This window comes from Ambystoma mexicanum, chromosome 12, assembly GCF_040938575.1.
Source record: "Ambystoma mexicanum isolate Mex_15411 chromosome 12, UKY_AmexF1_1, whole genome shotgun sequence".
Classification (NCBI taxonomy): Eukaryota; Metazoa; Chordata; class Amphibia; order Caudata; family Ambystomatidae; genus Ambystoma; species Ambystoma mexicanum.
In genome coordinates, this window is record NC_090936.1 from 437,189,967 (window position 1) to 437,210,639 (window position 20,673).

At 50.1% G+C, this 20,673-nt stretch overlaps 1 protein-coding gene across 8 annotated transcripts in view; it reads left to right on the plus strand.

Moving 5' to 3' along the window:
* The window catches only part of ERC1 (ELKS/RAB6-interacting/CAST family member 1), a 2,866,486-nt gene that overhangs the window by 1,385,052 nt on the left and 1,460,761 nt on the right, over window positions 1-20,673 (plus strand). For all 8 annotated transcript variants that reach the window (XM_069628613.1, XM_069628618.1, XM_069628615.1 and 5 more), the window contains one exon: window positions 2,699-2,839. In XM_069628613.1, coding sequence (XP_069484714.1) covers window positions 2,699-2,839 — 141 coding nt within the window. The remainder of the gene's footprint in view (window positions 1-2,698; window positions 2,840-20,673) is intronic.

The window sequence follows — 20,673 nt, forward strand, 5'->3', positions numbered from 1 at the left end:
CCCTCGATGTAAATGCCTTTAAATAAAGAGAAAAAAAAAAGAAAAGAACATTTCTCAGCACACTACTTCTAGGAGGGTCCAATGCAGGCAAAGTCCAATACAACGTGCATAGGGAGTCACGCTAGGTGCGCACAACGTGCATAGGGAGTTAGTCACCTCCTTTCCTTTCTTGAGGCCAGGCAATACGGTGTCACAATCCAAGACGTCCGCTCACTGTACACTCGTGTTCACAGCAATGAGAGCGCACAGCTGATATCAGAATATACGGCATTCCAACTGAGCTTTTGAGCTTCGGCAACAGTCCACGCCAGTAAACAGTACTTATGGGTACTTTCAGGTGCCTATTATAGGGTAGTTGCAGACTCTTGTTTCTCAGGCTCCCGGAACATTGATAGCGTTCCCAGCTGTTCATCACAATATTTGTGTTTGGCTCAATCCCCCTATCATAGGATATTTGCACACTCTGTTTTCTCAGGCTCCCGTAACCTCGTTGGCTTTCCCCGTGGCTACTTGACTCTGTTGCTTTGGTCCGACATGTGGAGAGCTTGAGGACTTTGGATCCCCTATTCGTTCTGATCTAGGTGTCCTTTGCCGGCCTACTGGTCCACCATAACTCGTTTTTGGTGGCGGCACCAGATGACACAGGTCTTCCCTTCTCTGACCCCTGTTCATCAGCTCTCGTCTTGATCACCCTCCTCGTGTGCCACTGTCTCCGCAGCCCAGCGTGGCTTCGTCCCTCTAGAACATTAATAATGCAGACGCTCACCTCTGCGTAGTGGTTCTCTCTCCTTCTTAAGAGTTTCCTCTCTTATACACATAACAGGAACAAACCGATCAGTGTCCTCCTTCGCTGACCATGGCGTTCAGGCTGTATTAAGCATTGCCTGTAGCCAATACATGTAAAGCAGGATTTTGGTGGAATATAGTCATTGCAGGAGATATTTAAGTCTTTTCCACATCCATATAGTCAGACAAGCTGGTTTGGACTGGCAATGGGAGTCCTCGTCTCTAAGAGGGGAGTCACTCCCAGTGATGTCTCACTTGCCCAGATGGTTAAGGAGGGTTTTGCGTAGTGGCCTCACTGCCCTAGCCTCAAAGGGGGTGTCTTCCCTCTGGGGAGAAGAGATGAATATTCCAGATTCATCACAAGAGCTGCCAGTAAAGAGTAATTGTGGTGCATATCCTTACTTCATTGTACCTAGATACCCCCTGCTCTGAGCCAGAATATAACTAAAGAATGATTTGCCTCAGGACATCTCATTGCGTTCCTAGTCCTCGTTGACTCTCATGCTTTTTATTTAATATGTTCTCCCATTTTTCCCCAAAGTAATGTGGACAAATAACTGCTTAATTAGCTGTATTTTTTGATTTTATTTTGTATCAATAAAGGGCTTTGTGTTAATCTTGATTGACACTGCATTCATTCTACTGATCCTCATAACTGCATCTCGTCAGTTTTGTTTTGCTTACATTGAAAATACTTATACACTAGCTAAAATGTAATCCAAGCTGTTCACTGCTGGGCCATTTTACCATGTTATAGCCCATTTGATTGTACATGTATGTGACTTTACAGTAACCTTTTCCCAGTTGCTGGAGGTATTCAGGGAAAGTGCTTAATCTAATCCTCCAGGGGTACGCAACCCGTCAGATGTGAAATATTCTGTTATACAGCTCTACTGAACACTCTCCACTGAATATACTGGCTGGTATTTATGGGAGTTGTGGGTCAAACCATCTGGCTCATGACAGGTGACCTACTGCATTTGTGCTTTGTCAAATCGCAGCTTCCTTCGTGCACATTGACCTCTGAACATTACAAGCCTAACTCAGAAAAGTTAAGATTGATATGGAAGCCAATATTAGACACCCATCACACTCCAAATAATGGTATCTCGGAAAATAACAATGGAATGGGCCTCATTCCGACTTTGGAGGTAACCTCGCCGCTATTTGCGGCATGGCTGCCTCCAAAATCGTTCCGACTCCGCCCTGGTGAATGGAGTAATTACCGGTCCCTCCAACCTTGGAATGGACCGGTAATTCCCCATTCACCAGGGCTCTTCCCCATTCCCATTTGAGCCCCCATAGGGCCCAATGGGAATGGGGAAGGCGCTAATAACGGTAACGTAAAATACGGTACCGTTATTAGCACTAAAGTCCCTTTGCGAGTCCCGTCCTTAATGCCTGCTAAAAGCAGGCATTAAGGAAGGATCCGCAAAGGGAACTCTTAGTAGGGCAGTAAGGGTTTAACGGCACCGGTCTTGTTACCGGTGACCGTTAACTCTTACCGCCCTACTCGGAATGAGGCCCAATTGTTCTTAATGCTGCAAACAATCTCATTATTCGACCACTCCATCTTTGCTCTTGTTGTTGGAAGCTACTGATTGCACCTCAGTTTGGAACATTTCACTTCTGGATGCCTAATGGTCTACCGCATTGCATGATGCATTTTTTACTGATGAGGAGCCGAAAAAAGAATATGGTTAAAATCATGGTGTGAGGTGATTGAGCAGAAAGATTCTGTTGATGATTTCTGTGTAAGGATAAGTGCTGGCAATTGGAATGTTGGCCATTTTCAAAAGACAGTTTTTGGTCATTATTGATAAATGGGTATGTTCTAAAGTACTTCTCAAGAAAGTTTGCATTGAAGGCAGGATTGCCTATGGGTAGGTAACTTTTTGGTTTGTTATAATAGGAGCGCATTATTGAACGCTTGAAGGAACAACGGGACAGGGATGAGCGGGAGAAGTCTGAAGAGTCTGACTCCTTTAAAAAAGAGTTGAAGGAAATGAAGGAGAAAGTCAGCATCTTGCAAGCAGATCTCTCTGAGAAAGAGGTAAGACCCCCTCCTTCCTCTCTTATTATCTCATACTCTGAGCAGGATTGTTGGTGAGACAATATATCTGTAGACGCAATTGTGAATGTCTCATATTTTACATTTTTAAAGTACTATTGGTACCATTCTGTCCACAAGTGTTTGGTGAATTTCAAATGGTGGTTGTGTTAATACAAAGTAATAAAGCGTAGGTGTCTGTTATACATCTGGTGTATTCTGAAATGTCCGAGAGGTTTGATAAAGATAGTTGATGCCAGTCATAATTTGCATCAGAATAATTTGCCCATCCTTGAAAACCTTCAAGATCAATTGTGGGGATAAAACTGGAAAATGCTATTTCAGTTAGCAAAAACAACCTACGGTTTCTTATAGAAGTTTTTTCAATAATTAGGTTGCAGGTCTAATATAAGGAAATCGGGACAGGTGGTAGAAGATTTGCTATCCAGGCAGCAAAAGTTTGGAACTCGCTCCCCTTGGCAATATGATAAATGAATAAACTAGTTAAATTTAGGAAGCTAGTAAAATCTAAACTACTTACAAGAACTAGGAGCTGTAGCAATTTGTATACCCCTTCTTTTTAACATTACTAGGTGGTAATACCTATTGTTCCAGCACCTCTCTCAGCACCAATGAAGTGCGAGATCAACACTATGTGCTGTATACTTTTTTATGTAAATGGAATGTGGCCCGAGTCTGTCTAAATTTTTAGCTCCCTTTATGCTAGTGTTTACCTTAACGTTAGGACACCTGCTCATACTTTATGGATAATAACTGCCCTGTGTCCTGGGTTAACAAAGTATTAATGTTCAGTGGTGGTCTTGCTAATTAAATAGCAACCGTGAATTGACTCATTGTACTGTATCTTGTTTTAAACTGTTCTTTGCAAATTTATTTTAAGTAATATCACAAGTCACTTCTATGTAACCTTATACACAATTAAAGTATAGCATGGTGGGGGCCCAAACCGAGGCCAAGATGGTGGTTCTTATTAGGAATTCCATTGGGGAACCTATGTACCAGTCCAGGCTTGAATCCAGGCTTTTGGACTTCAGTAAAGGATGTGGAAAGGCATGGAAGCCAATGAGACGAACCCTGGCTGCTCATCCAATGTCTGTCTGGAATATGTGCAAGTGTCTTCCATCTTTCCCTTCCCCCTCTCTAGAGCCTGCCACTTTGGTGTGCATGCTGGAGTAAGGACTTGAGTCGTCGTTATGCAAATTCCTGGCCATAGAGTTGGAGAGTAGGTTGAGAAGTGCAGAACTGTGGTGAGAGGGGAGTGGTGTAGGTAACACATAATGGGCTAAGGGAATTCCTTCAGGCTTGTTAGACAAAGAGATAGGTTTGGAATCCTGATCTGCAAGCTCAAGAGGGGAACATATAATGGTTTATAGATTGCCGACCCAAGAAGACATTCAAAGGAGATGGGTGTAACGCTTACCTTGTCTCTGCAGGAGCGTCTGGAACCTCAGGCTGAGGACGTGGTTTGTTCTGCTGGTTGTTGGGACCCGGGACAGTACCTAGGATGGAGGGATAAGCATGAACCTGTGTTTCTATACTCCCAATGGCCCTCTTACTTTCCCTCCCGTCTCCCCTGTGATCCCCTGGAAAAGTATATGGTGCTAACTCACCTGTGTGTAAATGAAAGTGTGCTCTCCTTCCTGCTATTCTCTGCAGGGGCGCTGTTGCTGCACTCCACCAGTTTTTTTCCCTGGTACTCCAACCCAGTCCTGCTGTGGCTGGATGCTGCTATAGCTTCTTCTCTCTGCTGAGGGCTGATGAAATAGTGTTGTTTGTGGCCCTGAGGAGAGGGGTGATGTGAGCTGGGACTCGGAAGTGCACTTCGTGCAGTAAGCACTTTTGTAAGTAATTTGGTTGTGTCAAAAGTCCGCGTAGCTTCACGGGGACCAGGACTACATGTGTCCAAAGTTATAAGTGGGCGATCCTTCCTTGGAGGCTGCCGACGCGGTAAAGAGAAAATAAAGGGAGTTAATTCACTCCGCTATAAAAGAGTGCACGTTGCTTGCTTGGCTTGTGTGCTGTGTTTTTACTTGCAGATGTCGGAGTTGCTTTCACTCCTGGAGCTGAATCAGCTGCTCGGTCTTGGTCCACGGTGAGTTCTGTTATGTGTTCTGTTGTAAAGTATGCGCGCTGCCGAATGTTCTGTTTTCCTTCATATGCTGAGGTATGCGCGCCACTTACTAATGTAGGGTTTCTTGCAGGTGTCGGGTGCTGTCCACTGGTTGCGTACAGGCAGAGAGATGTGAAGACGGGGATGCTGCCCACCAGTCGCGTGAATGCAGGGATACGAAGACGACGCTGCCGGAGATAAACCAGGATGCGGGGGCAGATCTAGTGGCCTCCACGTGCTGGCTCCTTTCTTTGCAGGGCGAACGTCGGTAAGCGTTTTGACTGCTTTAGCAGTTACAACGCGAAGCGAGGGGAAAAGGCTGGGGCGTGGCTTAAATAGCCAACCACACCCAGCAGCCAGCAGAACTCCCATGGATCCCCACTATAATAAACGTAACCCCGCAATGTCTGGCTATTCGTTCGAGTGTGTGCTTAATCCTCTGTTGTGTGTGACCATGGTCTGCTACTATGCCAGGCGTGCCATGCCTGTGCGTATGTCTCTCGTACTTTTAGGGCAGATTTCCCATACTTGAGTGTACCCAGGGGCACCCTCCCCTCCTGGGATAACAGTTGTGGGTGGCCATAAGTGCAAAAAAGCAGCAGTACTACCAGAAAGTGTTCATAACCTAACTGATTATCTTTATGGACAGAAATGATTGCTCTGCTCCAAACCCACTACTTCCATATGTATAACTACTACATGATGTGACTGCACCCTAAAGAAAGTAATGCGAATACAAATATGAGCATATCCAGAGAAAGTACATTAATGAAAAAAACAGCAGAACAATAAGAGTCTGTTGATAACCTTACTGATTGTCTTCATACACAGAAAGCATTGCTGTCTTTCAGATATGTATTTTCCTTATGTATATATTTCATATGGTGCGAGCGCACCCTAAGTGAATTATTGTAAGAACATATTTGAAGTATAAGGCTACAAATATAGTACTTTTTGAACACTCTGTTCATGACAGCACACCCCTCAAAGCCCCCCTCAAGGATGCTGCATTGGGTCCGGGCTTGTTTATGTAATTCTAATGGAACCTAGCTATCAAGCGTGGTGCATGGATGTTATAGCTGGGTTCCCATGTTCTGTCTTGTGGTCCATAGCCTTTCCAATCTACTAAGTAAAATAGGGTTTTGCGAACTATTTTGGACTCTAGTATGTTCTTGACTTCGTATTCGGTTTCTCCCTCCACTTGTATTGGAATCGAAGGTGTCCTTACACGGATACCGGGCGATACTGGTTTCACTAAGGATACGTGGAAAACCAGGTGGATTCGTATGTTTGAGGGTAAGGATAGTCTAACAGCAACTGGGTTGATTATTTTCTTGAAGGTATAATGACCTACGTATCTAGGGTGGAATTTGCGAAACCCTTTCAAGGCTATATGTTTAGTGGCCAACCAAACAGCATCTCCCACATGATACTCAGGAGCATCTCGACGATGATGGTGAGCATTGATCTTGTGGGCCTCTTTAGCTGTGGCGAGTTGCACGGCCGCCTTCCAGTGGCGTAACACAAGATCTGGGGGCCCCCCTGCGAGCCATGCTGAGCGGGCCCCCCCATCTCAGCAAAAAATCACGGGTCGCGCCACACTCTGGGCCGGCCTAGATTACCATGCTTGCGCAAAACGCATGAATGTGCTGTTGAAGGGGTATGCCGCACACTGCACTAGGAGAAAGATATAAATGTGTTTTAATGCAATATACAGCACACTTTCTGAGAAAAATTGTCTAAAAAGCCACAGTGTTTGCTATTGTTTTGTAGGGTAACACCAATCCAATACATGCAATTCACCAACAGTGCACAGGAACATTAATGCTTTCCTATTAAATATGCATGCCACAATGAAAACATGTCCAACTGGCTGCACAATGTAGACCAGTGTAGACACGGAATAACATTACAGTAAAGCATGCCAGGCCACATTTAGACATACCTAGACTGGTTGCACAAAAATGCTAGTCGAAGCAATAACACTCATAAGAGAGCACACACTCAAACCCGCGTCTCTGTGGCCTCTAACAACACAGCAAAACTATTTAAAATCTGCAAGGAACTGGCCAATCCTGTTGCGGTCTATACCTCTCCTGTTCCCTCGACAGGCCCTCCGTACGGCTTTAGCCTTTGGCTTCTCCGCTGAAACTCAGGAAATCCTGTCCACTATCTCCTCTCCCTCTTCCTCTCTCTGTCCCCCTTTGGCCATCTCTCCCTCCTCCTTTCTCCTCTTTCTCTCTAGCACCTGACAAGCTTTCTAGACAAGTCCCATCTATGGATGTGTCATCGAAACAGGTGCTCGCCCACTCATCCAGAACCATCAAGGACCATATTGACACCCTTGCTCCAGCCTTGGCCGATTTCTGTAATCATTCTTTTGCCACTGGAACTTTCCCCTCTCCCAAACTCTTGGAAAAGCTGTCCATCTCCCAGCTTACTCTCCACACTGAAACTGTTGGTTGTCTCCATGACCATCAGTCTGGCTTAAGAGCTGCCAGAGGCAGGGAAACTGCTCTCCTGAACACCTGTGAAGATCTGATCTCTAACCTTGATTCCAGCATTCCTTCTTTCCTCATCCTCCTTGAACTTTCCTCTGCTTTCGACACGGTCAACCACGCCATCCTGATCAATCGACTCTGTAAGAACCTGGGCATCATGGATCAGGCCCGGGAGTGGCTGACCTCCTTCCTCTTGGAACGCCCCTCCCAGTTCCAATTTGGTCCCTTTCTCTCTGCCACCTCTCTCTACATGTGGCGTTCCCCAGGCCTCTATCCTCTCACCCTGGTTTTCAACCTCTACTTGGCCCCTTTGGCCACCCTGATCTCAACATTTTCCTCTAATTTTCAGTGTTATGCAGATGACACTAAACTTTCCTTCAGGCTCCCCTCAGCCTCCTCTCCTCTCTTGCTCATTCCTGGTGTCATCTTCAACTCCACTCTCTCTTCCTCTCCTCACATCTTGGATGTCACCAAGAAGTCCCACTACCAGCTGCACCTCCTCAAAGGCACTCTTCCTTTCTCATTTTCCCCCAGAAGCTCACTGTCTCCAGAGTCCTGGTTCTCTCTAGGCTGGACTACTGCAACAGCCACTTTCTCAATCTGCCTTCCTCTACTGTCCACCCTCTGCAACTAATCCAGAACAGGACTGCAAGACTTATCCTTGGCCCCAAGCCCAAGGATTGTATCTCTCCAGCCATGAAATGTCTCCACTGGCTCCCGGTGGCTGCAAGGATCAAGTTCAAGTCCCTTTGCATTGTCCACAAGGCTTTCTGGGGCTGCACTACATCCAACACTCTCATCCAAAATACCTTCCTTCTTGAGCCCTATGGGTTAGATGCTTCTCCAGGCAGAGACTGGGGGGTAGATCGCGCTCCTCTGCAGGTGCCTCACTCTGGAATGGCCTCCCTGCCCCTCCCAAATGAGCTGGACAACGTGAAGTTCCGGAAGCTGCTCAAAACGTTCCTCTTCTCTTCTCTTCTTTCTCTCTCCCTCCCTCCCCTGCCGACCTACCTGTCTGCTGTACCAACTGGTTGCTTGGCTACCCTCAGTCTCACTGAGTCCAGGCTCTTTCATGATCAGTCACCCTTGCACTGCCACTGGGCCTACCATGCAGTTAGGGGCTTTTACTGTAACCCTACAGCCCTTTGTTCTCCTTGCACTAACTAGACCCGCTCTGCACTTACTCAGAGCATTGCTGCTCCGTTGTCCCCTCCCCTCTCCCTTGGACTTCCCCCCTCCCTTTCCACTTGCACTTCTCGCACTTGCACGTTCTGAATGACTCAGGGCCTAGTAAGATAATTTGTCTTATCCTCCCTCTGTTTTCCTTCCCTTGTTTGCGTGCATAAACATTTGTGTACAGGCATGTTATATATGACTTATCATATCATTTCACAATTTTATCACAGATGCCCAGAAAAATATACAATGTCACAGTAAGAAACGGCTAGACTGGCAGAACCCAAATGCCAGTCTAGCCAGGTCATTACACTTAGCAGGAGTGCTTTATCAGAAATGCCCAGTTAAAAAAAGGCATACCAAACTGAGGAATTACTAGACTGGCTACACCAAAATGCCTCTCTAGCCACTAATACCACATGTCATGCCTGCTTAGCATGGCCATGGACAACCATTATGATTTATTGCACTATCCTGCCCCCCACACATGCCCTCTCCCTCACATCCCCTACCCCAACCTCCAAAATCAGCTCATTTGCCCAGAATTACCTTCACGTCCCTCTTCCTTGTCCCAGTGCTTACGTATGAGGCTCCTTGCCTCATAGATAAGCACTGGGATGAGGAAGAGTGGGACTAGGAGTAATGAAGATTGCAGGTAGCCAAGTCAGGCATTACCTTCATGTACCTCTACCTCATCCCAGTACTTGTGTATGAGGCATACTGCCTCATACACAAGTACTGGAATGAGGAAGAATAGTGCTAGGAGTAATGCAGATTACCAGTAAGTAATCAAGGTATTAAACACAAGTAGTGGTACAACACCATTGAGCTTAATGGGCTTCAGCACTACCCCCCCACCCCCACCACCCCTGAAATTGTGGGCTATGTTGACTTGACCTGGCTGACCTACAGAGCAGTTGCCGGACAGAAAAGGACACAGATGTTAAACGGCATCTGGGTTTCGCTGTTAACAAGGGCCCAGCCCAGCAATTACTAACGTACAGCATTTCACTGTTAGTACCTGCATCAAATGCCAAATTTTGCAGGCAATTGAAATTGTGTTGTGGGTTTACTACTTGCATGCCAGGGGAGTGATTGGAAGGGTAGAGAGGGAACAGGAGACCAGTCATTCTCACAGCAGTCCATAAGTGGGTGCTTTCAGACTTAAAGGAGAGAGTTAATTGCTCATAACATTGAGGCTGCACTAGAATAGTCTAATTAAAATGCGTAAAGAAGTTAGATGCCCCCACACAAATAAGTTTGCTACTCCCCCATCACACATGAGGTTAGCGCCTCTCCAAACTTTTGAAGGGTTAGCCCCCTGAAATGTAGGTTCTGTTGCGCCCCTGAACACGCGCACACACACCAATTACCATATATACACACGCACACCCAGCCATCCATACATTTAAGTGTGCACCCTTTCACCATATAGGCACACTAAGGCAGATACCCATACATTTAAGTGTGCATCCTTTCACCGTACACACACACACACACACACACCCAACCATCCATACATTTGTGTGACCCTTTCACCATAGAGGCACACTAAGGCAGATACCCATACATTTAAGTGTGCATACTTTCACCGTACAGGCACACGCGCACACGTCTTAGGGTTGCGGGGAGCCATAATACATCACTCTGACTTCATAAAGAAATTATTTTCATTAAGGACCGAACCATAACGGAAATAATTTCTTTATGAAGGCAGAGTGACTTCAAAAATAAACTATTTTTGAAGTCATAGGGCTGCCCCCACCACATGACATGGAAGCTTCCATCCTAGGGTCTTAGTCTCATGGGGTGGGAGTAGCCCGGGACTTCAAAAGAAAGTTTCTTTTTGTATTCACTCTGCCTTCATAAAGAAATTATTGCTTATTTCTGTTACAGAAATAATTTCTTTATAAATGCAGAGTGAATTCAAAAAGAAATGTAAAAAAAAACAATAATTTTTTTCCATTTTGTTTTCATTTTATTTTACTCCAAGTGGGGCCCCATCCCAGGACATGTGGTGGTGGGGCCCCCTGCACTGCGGGGGGCCCCCTCTTACGCCAGTGCCGCCTTCTTGATTGTTTGGGTGATTGTAGTATGTAAGGATTCCACCGCAGGCATCTCCAGTGACTCTGGTGGATCTTAGTTGGAGGTCCGTGGATGCCGTCGATAAAGCGCATAAAACGGACTGTGTCTCGAGGAAGCGTGTGTCAAATTGTTGTAAGCATATTCTGCAATCCATAGGATGTCCATCCACGTTTGTTCCGACTGGTGAAGCATGCATCATAGGTATTGTTCTAATGTCTGATTGGTCCGTTCTGTCTGCCCATTGGTTTGCGGGTGATGACTCGAGGACAGGCGTAGGTCGATTTTAGCTACTTCACAACACTTTCTCCAAAACTTAGAAATTAATTGACTGCCTCGGTCGGATATGATGACAGAAGGGAAACCGTGTAGCCTTACTATTTGTTCCAAGAAAACTTAAGCTAAAGTGGATGCTGTGGGAAGCCCCTTCAAGCCTATAAAATGAGCCATCTCGGAGAACAGGTCCACGACGACCAGGACGGTGTTATAGCCATTACAGGGAGATAAGTCGGTGATAAAGTCAAGAGAGATGGTGTGCCAAGGCTTAGGCGGAACCTCCAGGGGCTGCAATAGACAGGCAGATTTCTGTTTTTGGCTCTTGTTCCGAGCACAAACCTCACAGGCTAGGATGTGCTATGTGAAGTCTTGACGCCACTTAGGCCACCAATGGAACCGTTTAACCTTGGCCATCGTTTTGGTAATTCCAAGGTGTCCCTCCACTAGTGTATTGTGGTATTCGGTCATGATTTGTTTTTGTAAAAAGACCGTAGGCAGATATAATCGTTCGTGGAAATAGGGTAAGCCATCTCGTACGGTATGACCATCTCCCTTAGCAACCCATTCGTGTGACTCTTGTCTGGTCATCGCCCGTTGTACATCTCTTTACAGTTCTTCCAAGGGTGAGGTACTGGGCGTGGTCAGTACACCTAGTGGTCTGTTTCCAGGAATGATGGCCACTGGGTTGGGTGGAGCGTAGGCCTCTTCCCCCTTTCCAAGACGGGACAGGGCGTCGGCCTTGCCATTGCATACCCCCACACTGTATGTGATAACAAAGTCGTACTCTGTGAAGAATAGTGCCCACCTGAGCTGGCGTGACAACTGGGCCTTGGCTGACCTCAGATATTGAGTACTCCTATGGTTCATGAGATCTGTGACTGGGTGTCGAGCTTTCAGTAAGTTATGTCTCCATTCTACCAATTCCTCTGTTTCCTCCCCTCCCCTCCCCTCCACAGATTGGGACGGCAACTCTGTTGGCAGAAATCCACGCGCTCGTAGCGAGCCAGGCCGTGGAGGAAGTTCCACCTTCACAGCGAGGCAGGGACTTTTATTCCCAGATATTCGCCATACACAAAAAGAACAGGGCTGGCCTGAGAGTGGTGTTGGACCTTTCTTTCATGAACCTTTCCCTTCCCCTCCAAAAGTTCAAGATTGTTACTCCAGCCTTCATTGCGGACACTTTGAGTGCAGGAGACTGGATGTGCTCCCTGGATCTGAAGGATGCTTACCTGCACGCCCCGATTGGGAACTCCATCGGTCCTTACTCCGGTTTAGGAACATGGGTTTTCACTTTGAATACAGAGTTCTACCCTCTGACTCAACTCAGCCTGAGGGTCTTTACAAGGTTAATGAATGTGGTGGCAGCTCTACTCAGGGCGGAGGGCCACCACATTTATCCATACCTCGAAGACTGGATGGTCAGAGCGGGGTCCCCGAATATAGTACATCGCACGGCCTCCGCTCTGATGCACACACTATACAATCTGGGATTTTCTATCAATCTCAAGACGTCAGTTACTGCCTACGCAGACTGACATTTCGAGGGGATTGGGTCCTCCGACGTATTCCATATCTATGACAGGTAATGTCCACAGCTGTGCTGCTTCGGAAACTTTTTCGGCGTCTGCGTCCTGCGTCGATGACGTCGATGCGCCGCCGTCGAGGACCTCCTCCGACGTCCGACGTCATCCGATGTGATAAGTAGGACGCACGACGCCAGTAGCCTCAGTTCCGTTTTTTCCGCGAACGTGTTGCTTCGTGTTTCTCGGTTCTAGCCTCGACTCATTGGAGTTCTGTTCTTTCTGGTTCTTCGAACCTGTTCGTTTGTGAATATTCCTTCGTCGATGTCTTCCACTTCCACTTCGTCTTCAACCCCGCGTCCGGGCTTCAAGAAGTGCGGGGAGTGTGGGTCCAAGATGTCGGTGACTGACTCGCACGATGCCTGCCTCTGGTGCCTCGGGGAGGCCCACGACACGGATGACTGTGTCGACTGCCTGTCGCTCACGTCCAAGGCCTTACGCGAACGTAAGAAGAAATTGTCGGTAGGTCGGGTGTCCAAGCCCCGGAAGTCGAAGTCGGCGGGGCTTTCGACGGATGATTCGAGGGGTGACTCTCCGCGTCATCGTCGGAAGTCTCGTCGGTCTTCTTCTAGGAGTCGGTCTCGCCACTCCTCAGCCTCTTCGAGGCATTCTCGGAAGCGCCGACACCGGTCGCCTTCCAGGTCCTCTTCAGAGGACTCTGCCCGGCACGTCGGTTACCCCACCAGCCGTGCGACGCCGGAGGAATGGGCTTCCTTCGGGAAGAAGATGTTGGCGATTCTTGAGTCGCAGGGTACTCAACCGTCCGCGCCCCCGAGTGGGGTCGGCCGTGTGAGGTCGAGAGCCACCGCTCGCAAGAGTGGTCGGCGCGAGTCACGGGAGAGGTCCCGTTCGGACAAGGAGGCTCGTTCTCGCCGTACCCGTTCCAGGTCCCGGTCCTCGACGCGATCGAGACCGTGTGCACCTGTGATGTCTTCGAGGAAGACATCGACGTCTGTGGCGTCGAGGGCGTCGACAGGCTTTCTCGAGGCTCCGGCTCCGAGGAAGTCGTCGAAGCCGTCGACGGTCAGGTCGTCGAGGGACACGCTCGGGGCTCCGGCTTCGAGGGCTGTGTCGACGCCGCCGATACTGGAGGCGCTGCATCTGACGTCGACGCCGATTTCCTCGACGTCGACGCCGATCCTCTCGGCGCCGTTGCCGGTTTTCTCGGCGTCGGCGCCGATTCGCTCGACGCCATCGTCGCCTTTCGTGTCGGAGGTGCCCCGTGTCTCGGGTGTTCCCCCTAGGAAGGCTCTGGTTAAGAGCAGGCACTCTCGGGTGCCTTTCCACCACTTGGATTATATTTCAGAGGCGGATGAGGATTCGGATGGCCTGGTTCCTAGTCAGGTGCCAGATGACATTGTCTCGGGCCATAGTCAATTTGACGATTTGAGGCAGTCGCTGCATGATGCCAGTGGACTGGACACCTCTCCGGAGGTGGAATTTGGTCGGCCTGGGCCTGGCTCCCATGCCGATTCCTCATACCGGCGCCTTATGGCTAGGGTGTCTGAGTATCTGGGATGGTCTGCTCCCCCAGGGGAGTTTGTGCAGGATGATCTGACGGACATCCTTGATGTTGGTCCCCCATCTGACCCGGTACTGCCGTTCCATATGGCTTTACAGCGTAGGGTGGCGGCGGCTTGGACTGCTCCGGAGAGTCTCCCGGCAGTGGGCAGATCCTTGTCGCGAAAATACCGTCCAGCCAGTGGCGACCCCTGCTACTTGACCAGGCACCCCACTCCGGAAAGTTTGGTGGTGCAGGCGGCCACGGCCCCGGCAAAGCAGGCGTCGTACCCTACCATCCCTCCTGATAGGGCGACAAACGTTTTGATGGCTGGGCGAAGAAGGTGTTTTCTTCTGGTGGTATGGCGCTTCAGGCGGCCAACTCCATTTGTGCCTTGTCGCGTTTCACGCACACTCTGTGGAACTGTGTTGCGTTAGCGGCTGAACATATTCCCGAAGGGGTCGAACGGGATGGTTTCCTTGCTATGGTCCAGGATGGTAAGGATGCCATGTGTGAGTCCGTTCAGTCGGGTTTGGACTTAGCTGAATGCGTCAGTAGGTCCATGGCGGTGAGCACCGTGATACGCAGGTTTGCGTGGTTGCGGAAGTCGGGGTTTGCTCCTGATGTGCAGTCCCGGCTCCTCAACATGCCCTTTGATGGTGAACATCTTTTTGGCAGCAAGGCTGACGAGAGCCTTGAGAGGTTGCAGACCTCAAAAGCTGCAGCGAAGTCGTTGGGCGCTGCAGTTCGCCAACCTCCGCCTTTTCGTCCTAGGGGACAGCAGTGGAGGGGTGGCTCCTTTCGCTATTACTCGTCCTTTGGTAAAGCAAGAGGAGCTGGCAGTCAAAGGGGCCAACGCAGGGGTACCAGAGGTGGTCGACAGGGTACCCGTGGTGCCAAGGCCGCTCGGGCAGTTGCCTCTTTGCCCTCAGGTAACGCCGCAGCCGCTCCTACTCAGTCATGAGGCCATGTCCCATGGTTCGCCGGTTGGGGGAAGGCTGGCGCAGCATCTTGTAGAGTGGCGTGCCATTACTTCAGATGTGTGGGTTCTGGAGATCATAACCCACGGCTACTGTCTTCCCTTTCGGCACAGGCCTCGCGACAATCCACCGGGGAACCTCTCTTTGAAGTGTCCGGATCCGCTCCTTGCGCAGGAAATTCAAGCCCTGCTGGAGAAAGGCGCCATAGAACTGGTGCCTGTAGCGGAGAGGAACAAGGGATGGTATTCCCCTTATTTTTTGATTTCGAAGAAAGACGGGGGATTGAGACCCATCATGGACTTGCGCGGTTTGAACAAACTCCTCAGGAAGGACAAGTTCAAGATGGTTACTCTCTCTCAAGTCCTCCAGGCCCTTCAGCTTCAGGACTGGTTGGTGTCACTCGACCTCAAGGATGCTTACTTCCATGTGCCGATCCATCCCAAGCACAAGAAGTACCTGAGGTTCGCGGTTGGCGACTCGCACTTTCAGTTTCGGGTCCTGCCGTTCGGTTTGACCTCCGCCCCGAGGGTTTTCACCAAGCTCATGGTGGTGGTGGCAGCGCATCTCAGGCAAGGGGGGATTCACGTCTACCCCTACCTGGACGATTGGTTGATCAGGGGGAGCTCTCCCGAGCAAGTCCTGGATCATCTGTCCGTCGCCTGCCACTCCCTTCACAGGCTGGGCTTCTCCCTCAATTTAAAGAAGTCCCATTTGACGCCAACACAGAGGCTCCAGTACATCGGAGCAGTGCTCGACACTTCCCTGGGGCAGTGTTTTCCTCCCCAGGTGAGGGCTCTTCACATTCAGCAGATGGTGCACAAGTTTCAGCATGCCCAGACGCTCCCGGCGTTCGAGTTCTTGAGGTTGCTCGGCCTCATGGCATCCTGCATTCTTCTGGTGCCAGAGGCTCGCCTGCGGATGAGATCTTTGCGGTGGGCACTCAAGACGCAATGGTCGCAGTCCTCCGGCAGGATGTCGGACCCGGTTCAGGTGCCGCCCTCGGTCGCCCGGGACCTTCTGTGGTGGGCCGTCGAAGGCAACTTGATGAAGGGGGCCCCATTTTGGCTACCCTGGCCGGAGGTGACGATCGTGTCGGATGCATCCCTCACGGGATGGGGAGCTCATGCCAACGGGCTGACAGTCAGCGGTCGTTGGTCTCCGTCGGAGTCCAGACTCCATATCAATCTGTTGGAGCTGAGGGCCGTCAGGCTAGCCCTGAAGGCTTTTCTGCCGACTGTGCGAGGAAAGACTGTCCTGATCATGACGGACAACACTGTGGCCATGCACTACCTCAACATAAAGGGGGGGGCAGGGTCACTTCCTCTGTGCAGGGAGGCGATGCAGCTCGAGTTCTGGGCCATCCGGCAGGAAGTTTCGATCTCGGCAGTTCATCTGGCCGGAGACGAAAACGTGACGGCGGACGCTCTGAGCAGGCAGAGCGCGATCTCTCACGAGTGGGAGTTGGCTCAGGAGATTCTCCTGGAGATCTTCGCCCTTTGGGGGACCCCTCAAGTGGATCTCTTCGCCTCCAGTGTCAACCGGAAGTGCGAGAGGTTTTGCTCGCGGGAATTTCCTCCGAAAGGAGCCTTAGGAGACGCGTTTGTGGTGGAGTGGTCATTCCCGCTGCTGTACGCGTTTCCTCCAGTCCCCGTCATCCCGCAAGTGCTGCGGAGGTTACGGAAGTTCGGTTCCCGGATGATCCTCATTGCTCCGGCGTGGGCTCGGAGGACGTGGTACCCGGACCTTCTCGACTTGTCCATCTGCCCTCCACGTCGTCTTCCCTACCGAGACGATCTGCTCTCACGGGAGGGGGGTCAGGTTCTCCATCCAGAGGTCGGATCCCTCAACCTTCACGCTTGGCTTCTGAAAGGTTGAGGTATAAGGATTGGGACCTCCCTGAAGACGTGATGGAGGTGTTGCTTTCGGCCCGAAGGCCCGCAACTAAGTCTCTGTACCGTTGCCGTTGGCGTAAGTTCTGCGACTGGTGCAGAGTTCAGAATGTGGATCCTTTTGCATGTGACATCCCCATGGTTCTGTCCTTTTTGCTTTCTTTGGCCCACAGGGGCTTGCAAGTGGGTACCATTAAAGGTTACCTGGCGGCGCTGTCCATCTTTAAGCGCTCATCTGAAGAATGTTCTTACTTTAAAATCCCTTTGATTTCACAGTTTCTAAAAGGGCTCACTAATGTGTTCCCTCCGTCGCCTTTCCTGGTGCCCGGTTGGGATTTAAACCTTGTTCTTAGGTTTCTTATGGGTGCTCCGTTTGAGCCTTTACATTCTTGCCCTTTGAGGCTGTTGTCTTTGAAAACTGTGTTTTTAGTTGCGGTTACTTCCGCTCGCAGAGTGAGTGAGTTACAGGCACTTTCTGTTAAGCCACCCTTCACTGTATTTCACAAGGACGTCCTTCGAGTTCGTCCTTCTTTTCTTCCAAAGGTAGTGACGGAATTTCATTTGGCCCAGAAGATTGTTCTTCCGGCATTCTATCCTCCTCCGCATCCTGGTAAGGAAGAGGAGAGGCTCCATAGGCTTGATCCTAGGAGAGCTTTGAGCTTTTATGTTTCTCGCATGTCCCGGGTCAGAGTGGACGATCAACTCTTTATTGGTTACGCTGGTAAGCGCTTGGGGCAAGCTGTGACGAAACAGACTTTGTCGCGCTGGATTATTTTGGCCATCTCGGAGTGTTACCGCTTGGCGGGTAAGGACCCACCGGCTGGCTTGCGGGCCCATTCTACCAGGGGCGTGGCTGCATCTACTGCCCTGCAGAGGGGTGTTCCTATTCGCAACATCTGTGATGCTGCCACCTGGGCTTCAGTACATACATTTGTACGGCATTATTCCCTCGATTCCATCGGAGGGCAGGATCTGGCCTTTGGCAAGGCGGTCCTTTGCTCTGCTATTTGATTGGCTATTCTAAATTTTGTTTCTAAATTCTTTCCCTCCTCCTTGATTTGGTACTGCTTTGGGAGTCTGTCATAGATATGGAATACGTCGGAGGACCCAATCCCCTCGAAGAACAAGTTACTTTCTTACCTGGTAACGTTCTTTCGATGGGAGGGTCCGACGACGTATTCCATATCGCTCCCACCCTGCCTTCCCCGCTGCAGAATTTCTGTTGCGATTGCAGCTTACGTTCCGCAAGGCTTTGTGTCGGACTGGCAGTTGACTAATGTCACACGTTCGGGGGGAAAAAACTACAACTGAGGCTACTGGCGTCGTGCGTCCTACTTATCACATCGGATGACGTCGGACGTCGGAGGAGGTCCTCGACGGCGGCGCATCGACGTCATCGACGCAGGACGCAGACGCCGAAAAAGTTTCCGAAGCAGCACAGCTGTGGACATTACCTGTCATAGATATGGAATACGTCGTCGGACCCTCCCATCGAAAGAACGTTACCAGGTAAGAAAGTAACTTGTTCTTCTGTGTCTTCTATGGGGATCTTCCCCTCAACAGACAAGATCACAGCAATCAAGAGGGCCACCAGGCATTTCCTCAGCCGAGCAGTAACCTCAGCCTGGTGGTACCAACACCTGCTGGGAATAATGGCGGCATGTCTCCTCGGAGTGCCACATACAAGGCTCAAGATGAGGAGGCTGCAGCTTCATTTCTAAGCTTCTTGGAATCAGTGGAATGGCTCTCAGGCGGAGCCAGTCAGCATACCACAGCATCTCCACCAGGACTTAGTCTGGTGGGGTACAGAAACCAATCTGCTGGTAGGCAGGCCATTCTGTCAGCCGTTGCCACAGACCACCATTACCACAGACTTGTCCCTAGAGGGATGGGGGGGGCTACCCTGGACAACCACATTGTCCATTGAGTAGGAGCACATCAGGAGCAGCTTTAACACATCAACTGGCTAGAGATGAGGGCCATCTAGCTTTCTCTCAAAGCTTTTCTCCCCATGATCAGCAGCAAGTCAGTCTGCATCAAAACAAACGGCTCCACCTGCATGTATTACATCAACAAGCAGGGCGGTACTAGGTCCCTGCCTCTCTACAGTCTTTCGATTCACATCTGGGAGTGGGCACTGTCGAAAAAAATACACTTGTTAGCAGTCCTCCTTCCTGAGGAATCCAACCTGGAGGCAGAGAGGCTCAGCAGGCTGGGCATGGACAAGTACGAGTGGCAGTTGAAGGAGGAAGTCCTCCGGGGGATCTTCAGCAGATGGGGCCACCCACAGGTGGACCTTTTCGCTACCAGGGCCAACAGGAGATGTCCCCAGGTTACTTCCTAGGTTCCCTGGGCGACGCATTGCAAATTCCATGGAACAACATGAACACGTAGGCCTTTCTCCCCACTCCCCTGGTTCGCAGGGTCAGGGAGTCACAGAACCTTTGTCTCATCTCGATAGCGTCATGGTGGCCAGCAGGGCCCTGGTTCTCGGAGCGTCTCCGTCTGGGGGGGGGGGGGATCAGCCCCTGGTACACCTCCCGGTGGGCCCAGCCCACTTACTCTCCCAGCAAGGGGGCACTGTGGTTCACCCCGCTAAGCAGAAGTTACCCAAAGCACTTTCACCTGTCACGGGATAATCTGGTTATCGTACAGGGGGCTAGAAGCGACTCCACCAGGACTCAGTACAGGAGCAAGTGGACCAGTTTCTGTCACTGGACAGAGACAAAGAAGATTGATCCACTGACATGCACGTTGGACGATGGTCTGTCTTTCTCAGCGCATCTGGCTCATTCAGGTGTGCAGGTAGACACCTGTCATACATATCTTGCGGCCATAGGGGCCTGCAAGAACTCTGATCATGACATCTTTTCGTCCTCCAATCCGGTTGTTAAGAGGCACCTTGCGGGTCTAACCAGATTATATCCGCTGGCCAAATGTCCACATCCGGTCTGGGACCTTAACGTGGTGCTGGGCGCCCCGGCGCACAAACCATTCGCGCACATGGCGTCAGACATCAGGATGGTTGCCATTAAGTTGGCCCCACTAGTGGGCCTTACATTGGTTCACCGGATCAGCGAAATTCAGGCCCTGGTGGCCTCTGAGCCCTATGCAACATTTCATTGGGACAAGTTGGTGCTTAGAATGGACCATGCCTTCCTCCCTAAGGTAGTTTCCTCCTTTCACCTGAACGAGGAGATAGTACTCCCAACATTCTTTGCAGACCTAGGGGATGAGGCGCAGAAGGCACTGTCTAGATGACGGGCGTGCTCTAAGATTTTACCTGGACAGGACTAAGAGCTTCTGTAAATTGGACCCCTTGTTCATCACATTTGGCGGTACAAAACCAGGCGGTGAAGCCTCAAAGGCTTCCATAGCAATGTGGATGGTTATGGCCGTCAAGGAGGCGTATGAGGGGCAGCACAAGCGGCTGCCAGCAAACATGCATACCCACGCCATCAGAGCCAAGGACATGGCTGTGGCTTTCCAAAGACAAGTCCCATGGCAGACGATCAGCAAAGTGGCTACATGGGCTACCCCCTCAGCCTTTTGCAAACACTACTGCTGGGATGCCATCTTCAGGTTGAATGCAGCATTCGGCCAGGCAGTTTTGAAGAACTTATTTTCTTAGAGGGGCAACTCTACTGCCCTGGGCAGCATTCAATTGTAATCGCCCATACAGTTTGGAGGAAAGGGGAGATGGGACGTAGGAGTAATTATA